Raw genomic sequence first — 7,922 nt, 5'->3', positions numbered from 1 at the left:
TCCAAATTATTTTACTGTTCATTACATACAATAAAAAATAAAAAAACTTAACGTTAATCGCCTTTCATTACGTCAATAATCAACAACAAATATAGTGTATATTTCGATTAGTTTTCCCTTAATCGAGCACTCACGTTGTTGAACGCGCCTCCGGATCCCGGGATTTTCCCCACCTTTTTTTCGGTTGTTCCCCTTTGTTTAATCCGCGCCATTTGTACGTGTCAGGTTGTTTCTGTGCCATTTGTACGTGTTAGAAATTATTCGTGCCATTCAAAATCTGCTAAATAATGAGGAAAGCAAAGGCGGTAAGACAGTTTGTCATTTAGTTAAATTTGCGCCAGTTCGTAAAAAGTACTGGCAGACTATTCTCTCCCTTACCAGTTCCTTCCCTGATGTTTCCTCCCTGACGGTTCTCGGGAGAACTGTCTGCATATTTGCAAATAAGAAGACAGGTCCTCCCCATTTTTATTTTTATAATTACATTATCATTATCAGTATTTAGATGATAAATAAATGGGTAAGTTAATTATCAATTGATATAAATTAGAAAAAAATAGATTTTATTGAAGTGTTTAGATGTTAAATAAATGGGTAGGTTTATTATAAATTGATATAAACTAGAGAGAAAAATACTTTTATGAAGCATTCAGATGTTTAATTCAAGTTTCAATTTTATTAGCATCATCAGCAACAATAAATTGGTAAGTTTATTATCAAAAATTAATATAAATTAGAGAAAAACATATTTTATTGAAGTATTTAGATGTTTAATAATTTTGTAACTTTATTATCAATTGATATAAATTGAATTAGAAAAACTTTTTTTTTTAACATATAATAATAATTGATCAATGATGATATTAGTTAATTATTCTGATTTTTTAATTAGATGTAATGTATACTTTTTAATGTGTTTAGTCATTGAAAATAATTAATGAATAATTTACTTGATAAGGATAATCATAAGATATTATTTTTTTATTATTTTTTTTTAATAAATAAAAATGAAATTTATAGGCAAAAAATGATTAATAAATTTTAATTGCTAAACTTTTGTATAATGAAGAAAAAAGGAGTTCAATACACACATGTATGCGTTAAGTTTGCTGTCAGTGATAATTGAGGTGTTTATTAATTCATTACTCAAGAATCAAGGTGTTGATTAGATTAAAATAGCTGTGAAAAGGTGTTGATGAATAAGTATTATATTAGTTATTTGGTATTATATATTGTTTCAAGTTAATGACTACATGTTTTTAAATCGATTTCGTTAAAAAGTATATGTGGAATGTGTTTGCATACCAGTTGTTGTTAATTTATTTTCTAGAACATACTTGTTTCCACCTTATTCACTATTTAACAAATGAATGAACATCACATTAGCTAGACCTTAACATAATTACAGGTGTACATCAATCACTGTCCAATTATCTATATCTCTCACAATAAAGGTGTTGATAGGATTAAAATACTGGAAAAAGGTGTTAAATTTACAAACACTTTTCAGCTGATAAACATAAAACATAAAATGCAGTTAATATCAAACACATTCTTTTAATAATCTTCATTAAGAAATATTATTAGTTTAAGTCAAAACTAAAATGATATTTTATAAAAGATAAAATTGGGGGAGAACTGTCTGCATATTTCAAATTTGGGAGAGAACCGTCAGGGGAGGAAATGGTTAGGGAGAGAACCGTCAGGGGGAGGAACTGGTAAGGGAGGGAATAGTCTGTCATTCGTCGGGGACCATAAAACCAACACTTTTTGAACATTTTTCTATACAGATTTCATAATTTCAAAAACAGGGAACAAGAAATTTGACACAATATCAGCTAGGTTCTTCTCCTAACTACAAGGCCGTCGTCGATTGTCTGGCCGGTCCGGCCTTGCCCGGACCTATATTTTGGTAAAAAAAATGAGTAAAAAAAAAACAACACGCATTGCTGATTAGCAATTTGAATTTGACCAGTCCCTTTAGCGGTAATATTTATTCACACACAATTCCATCTGGACCAAATCAACCAAAATCATATTCGTTTCAAAAACGAACATTTGGTGAGCACATTTTTTCATCAATGTTATGATATAGCAAAAAAAAAAATGAAAAAAAAGAAGAAGAAAAAACGGTGCATGAGATTTGCAATATGCATTATGAATATCTTAAACTAGCATGCCTGAATTCTCCTAGAACTTGATGACATTTTATTGATTGTATACGGCAAACGTGTTCCGGCCTAAGTACTTTGAAGCAATCGATCTTGCCAGTGTTAAAGAGAGATTTGACCAACCGGGATATCGCGTACTTCAGAACGTAGAGGATTTACTTATTAAGGCCGCACAACCTTTGAAGACCGAGTACACTAGAGAACTTGGTTTTGTTTGTGATTTCTATGGTAACGATATTAACCGAGACATCTTAGAGGTGCAGCTTCAGCTGCTACGTTCACATTTTGACAAATCTGTTACTCTACCTGACATTTTGAAATTTAAGCCGCCAGAACAGTCAGTGCTAGAACAAGCACTGTTCTCTGAGGTCGTTGTGTTGTTAAAGATTTTGTTAGTAATGCCTGCTACTAATGCTACCAGTGAAAGGACATTCTCGACGCTCAGAAGAATAAAAACATACCTGAGATCGACAATTTGTCTCAAGTATGTTTGAACAATCTAATGGTGTCAGGGACGTTACTGAGCTATTTTGACATGTACTTCTTAACTAGGGCGGTTTCGGGGCATGCACCCCCGAGAAAATTTTTAAAAAGGAAGCGATATCTTGGCATTTCGTGACTATCTAGAGGCTATATTGACAACATATTGGTGATGATTTCAAGCTCTTTTTATTAATTTTAAAATATGTAAAATGAACAAGTACTTTATAGATATGGTTCAGTTGTTGCCAAGAACTGGCATGACCACTAAAAGGGTCAAATAGTGCTTCACGTTTGGGTACAGAGCCTTGTATCCTTTAGAAAAGCCGGGGCCGTTGGACGGCATTTGTCAAGTTTACGTTAGTCCACCACATACACCACAGCTAACACTGATATTCTCGGACAACTTCAGATGGGTTTATTCACATTTAAGCTTGCGTTTATAATGTGAGATACAATGCCCTAATGCTCTCTCAGGAAAGACCGCCATTTTGCACCTTCATAAATAGCAACTGTTGAAACAATATATTAATTACGACTGATAATAGTGCGAGAATTGTGACTAAGTTCAGTGAATGTTTTGGCCTGTTAAATATTTCATTACATTATAATATATATATATAAAAAAATACCGCCTTAAATTACATGCAAAGATATTTTAAAATCTCCTTTCAGAAACATTAGTAAATTAATTAAAAATCTTTGCATGTATCATAGATTATGTGGAGTTACATTTAGAACTCACGCGAATACTTTAAAGGATTCGTTTAAGATATTTTGTGAGAAAAAAAAATTAATTAACAGATATACGACTAAAATAATTACATATGGAGTGTGTTTGATGACTCATCGCAATGTTTATATATACATCGCATGCAAGGAATACTTATCTCAACAACTTATACAAGATTCTGGCGATTCTTTTAAATAAATGCATACAATTGAGATGGAATTGTACACTCTGTCTTTTACTGCCTTTTCGGCACGTTCAAGTACTTCTCTGCAGCAATCAATTGATTAATGAAAACTTTGCATGTATTTCAATGATCTTTAAGAAATTTAACCAATTTGTAACTTCTTTTCTGATTAAAAGATGAGGACAAAAATCAAACAGGCGACGTTGAACAGAACGTAGCCCCCCACACAATCCAGCCACACCAGCAGGGTACCCAGAAGGCACCCAACCAAAACCAAGAGGACACAAAAGGGCCAATATGGGAAATAAAGGGCAAAAGATTTTGGAAATAAATTACTGCTGGTGACACGGTGCGAATAACATGTGCCGCCAATGCTCGAGAAATATCTTGGCCAAGAATCGGTGCTGAACCAGACATGCGCCTGGGCTTTTTGTAACTTTCGGCCGCTGAATATGTACATGATATCGCAATATAGATCATTTTAAAAGATATTAATTAGATCTAATACATGTGTACTGTATATATTTTGAATTTTTATATAATGATATTATAAAAAATATAGTAGGCCTATAGTAATATTTGTTACCCTGACCACACTACCACCCCTCTGTTTTTATTACTTTTTCAGAACTTTTAGTGCATGTGATTTTTCAGAATACAGAATTGATTTGTACGCACGGGCGTACAGGAGTACGCCTAGTTACGCCCCTGGGTGTTACATATTATTTATAGGTACAGGACAGATTCACTCAACTTCCGTGCTATTGTCGATGAGTTTATTACCACCAGAGAACGACGGCGATGTATTTTTGGAAATTTTACATAAAATAAGACTATGTGTTGTGTAAGATTATTGTGAACAAAATACAAGTTACTGCTAAACAAAAAGTGGTTATTGTTGACTCATAATGTACTATTCTTCCATCATGTCATCGATTGTTCCATTGCGTGATTTATGTTATACAATAATCTATGTAGGCCTACTGTAATATTTCTTGTATTTGTTTATTTATAATTATATTATAACAACATCAGTTATTGTTTATTTTTCCTTTGCCAAATATCAATAACAAGTATTCATCTTTTATGTACACCTGTCCGTCCGTTATGCGAACCATATTAAGTTAAATTTCACCCTTAAAACTTACGACGCACTTAAATCTGTAAAAAATTAGTTGACATATTACTATAGGAAGTACTAGCAGCAGGCTGTAAACTGTGCCAAATATACGGGAAAACGCGCCTGAGAGCATCCTAGAATAAAAAAAAATTTCCGGGGGAGCATGCCCCGTACACCCTAGATTCTGGCTAAAACCAACAAAATTGGCCGCACCAATAACAAAATCGTGACGACGGGCCTTACTAACTAACAAACTAGTTTGTTAATTTCTGATTGTATTGACACTTATATCTAAGGCTCATCAAGGAGGGTATTAAAATTACCTATATTGTCTACACTACAGTACCATGTGTCCGGACAGATATGTACATGACGTGATTTAATTCAGATTAAAGCTTGGGTGTTTTAATTTTTGATTTTTGATGTGTCAAATGCCTCTGATGGTTTTTACTATATTAAATTGCAACTTACAATGTGATAAAACGGCATCAAATTTTTCTGCTTTCTTTACCATATACATCTGTTTTATTTTGTAACTTTATTCAATATTTTCAGGATCAGCCGCCAGAGAGATATGTTACATTAAACAACATCAAGAAAAATACCAAAGTTGATGTGTATGGAGTTGTGAAATTCTTTAAACAGCCGTATAAATCAAGGGGCAGTGGTATGGCATTTATCTTATTAGTCCTCTACTGGTTTAACTGGAGGGAACTTTAGTTTACCCTCAGTCTGTCTGTCCGTGTGTCTGTCAGTCCATCCACAAAAACAGAATCCCTTGATTATACAAAAAGTACTGAAAATATTTTTATGAAACTTGAAGTGTTGGTTGATGGAACGAGATTATGCACATCTCTGTATTTTTAGCTCACCTGTCACAAAGTGACAGGGTGAGCTTTTGTGATCGCTTTTCGTCCAGCGTCCGTCCGTCCATCCATCGTCCGTAAACTTTTACTTTAAATAACATCTCCTCATAAACTGTAACCATGTATCTTTAAAATAGACAGCTCTGATATTGTTATATAGTGAACATTCAAAGAAAAAATGATATTCATCCTCAATAACATAAATGTTTGTCTTTAGGCAATGAAAGCAATATCTTAAATCTCTATTTTTAGAAATTGCATCATTTTTTCTATTTTCAGAAATTGCGTCATTTTTTCTATTTTTAGAAATTGCATCATTGTTGCTATTTTTAGAAATTGCATCATTTTTTCTATTTTTAGAAATTGCGTCATTTTTTTTCATTTTTAGATTCTATTTTTAGAAATTGGGTCATTTTTTTCTATTTTTAGAAATTGCGTCATTTTTTCTATTTTTGTGCCCCCACGATAGTGGCGGGCATTTAGATTTACCCTTGTCCGTCCGTCCGTCCGTCCTTCCGTCCGTTCACTTTTGTGTCGCACGTAACTCAAAAAGTATTTGACCTAGAGTCATGAAACTTTACAGGAATGTTGATCAGCATGTGTAGTTGTGCACCTGGGTATTTTCGTCTGGATATTTTTAGTATTTTAAGAGTTATTGCCCTTGACTTAGTAAATTTTGCAATTTTCAACTTGTGTCGCATGTAACTCAAAAAGTATTTGACCTAGAGTCATGAAACTTTACAGGAATGTTGATCAGCATGTGTAGTTGTGCACCTGGGTATTTTCGTCTGGATATTTTTAGTATTTTCAGAGTTATTGCCCTTGACTTAGTAAAATTTTGCAATTTTCAACTTGTGTCGCACGTAACTCAAAAAGTATTTGACCTAGAGTCATGAAACTTTACAGGAATGTTGATCAGCATGTGTAGTTGTGCACCTGGGTATTTTCGTCTGGATATTTTTAGTATTTTCAGAGTTATTGCCCTTGACTTAGTAAAATTTTGCAATTTTCAAATTGTGTCGCATGTAACTCAAAAAGTATTTGACCTAGAGTCATGTAACTTTACAGGAATATTGATCAGCATGTGCAGTTGTGCACCAGGTATTTTTGTCTGGATTTATTTAGTATTTTTAGAGTTATTTGCCCTTCACTTAGAAATTTTTTGCAATTTTCAACTTGTGTCGCATGCTACTCAAAAAGGATTTGACATAGTCATTAAACCTAATGGGCAGGTTGCTCAGCATATTTAGATTTGCACCTGGGGTTTCGCTTGTGGATTTATCCAGTATTTGTAGAGTTATTTCCCTTGACATAGTAAAAAGATTGACTGAACAGTGGCGCGGTGGGGGCACTCGTGTCCTATGGACACATTTCTAGTTAGAAATTGCGTCATTTTTTTCTATTTTTTAGAAATTGCATCATTTTTTCTATTTTTAGAAATTGCATCATTGTTGCTATTTTTAGAAATTGTTGATTTTTTTAGAAATTGCGTCATTTTTTCTATTTTTAGAAATTGCATCATTGTTGCTATTTTTAGAAATTGCGTCATTTTTTCTATTTTTAGAAATTGCGTCAATTTTTGTATTTTTAGAAATTGCATCATTGTTGCTATTTTTAGAAATTGCGTCACTTTTTTATTTTTAGAAATTATGTCATTATTTTGTATTTTTAGAAATTGCGTCATTTTTTTCTATTTTTAGAAATTGCGTCATGTTGCTATTTTAAGAAATTGCGTACTGTTGCTTTTTTTAGAAATATGCTTAATGTTTCTATTCATATATATACAAAATACATAAAGAAAACTAATGTGACAAGAAGACAGACCAACTTAATTTATAAAAAGGAAACGTTAATATATGTTCAAACCTTTCTATGTTTGCGTTTAGAAAAAGTAAAAAGTCGAGCGTTGCCCCCGCCCGGCGGTGGCTCTTGTTAGAATTTGACATTGGTTATCCCACCATAATGATTGAGATGATACGTTTTTGTGGTGTTTACATTTCATATCATCTGCAGAAACTTTTAAGATATCTAAAAAGTCTGGAAGAAACGAGGATAAAGTTCTATTCTGTGAATTAATACGTATTTCATCAAATTGTTGAAACTTGGGCGTAAGTTTATTTATAAAATTTTCTTTGAATTCTGGTTTCCACTTATACTTCAGCCATGGTGACATATTCTCACCATTTTCAAAATTATACTGATTTTGACTACCTATAGAAGGGAATGTGAAATGGCATATAATAGGAAAATGTACAGACTCGTCATTATTATCAACTTTAAAATATGTTACATATTTAAACAAACTAGTAGTAGCTGCCATATAATCTACAACACTGGCTCCATTATTTGCTAAACAAGTATAGTTATCAGG

At 32.8% G+C, this 7,922-nt stretch overlaps 1 protein-coding gene across 1 annotated transcript in view; it reads left to right on the top strand.

Annotated features, from left to right (window-relative positions):
• The first annotated feature begins 192 nt into the window (after positions 1 to 192).
• LOC132729607 (protection of telomeres protein 1-like) overlaps positions 193 to 7,922 on the top strand; it is a 27,905-nt gene continuing 20,175 nt past the window's right edge. Inside the window, exons 1-2 of the mRNA XM_060715389.1 lie at positions 193 to 305; positions 5,241 to 5,352. Coding sequence (XP_060571372.1) covers positions 288 to 305; positions 5,241 to 5,352 — 130 coding nt within the window. The 5' untranslated portion in view covers positions 193 to 287. The remainder of the gene's footprint in view (positions 306 to 5,240; positions 5,353 to 7,922) is intronic.

Source organism: Ruditapes philippinarum, unplaced genomic scaffold (genome assembly GCF_026571515.1).
Source record: "Ruditapes philippinarum isolate M1 unplaced genomic scaffold, ASM2657151v2 ctg3692_1_1_1_1, whole genome shotgun sequence".
NCBI classification, from domain to species: Eukaryota; Metazoa; Mollusca; class Bivalvia; order Venerida; family Veneridae; genus Ruditapes; species Ruditapes philippinarum.
This window is presented reverse-complemented; position numbering and strand designations above follow the sequence as displayed.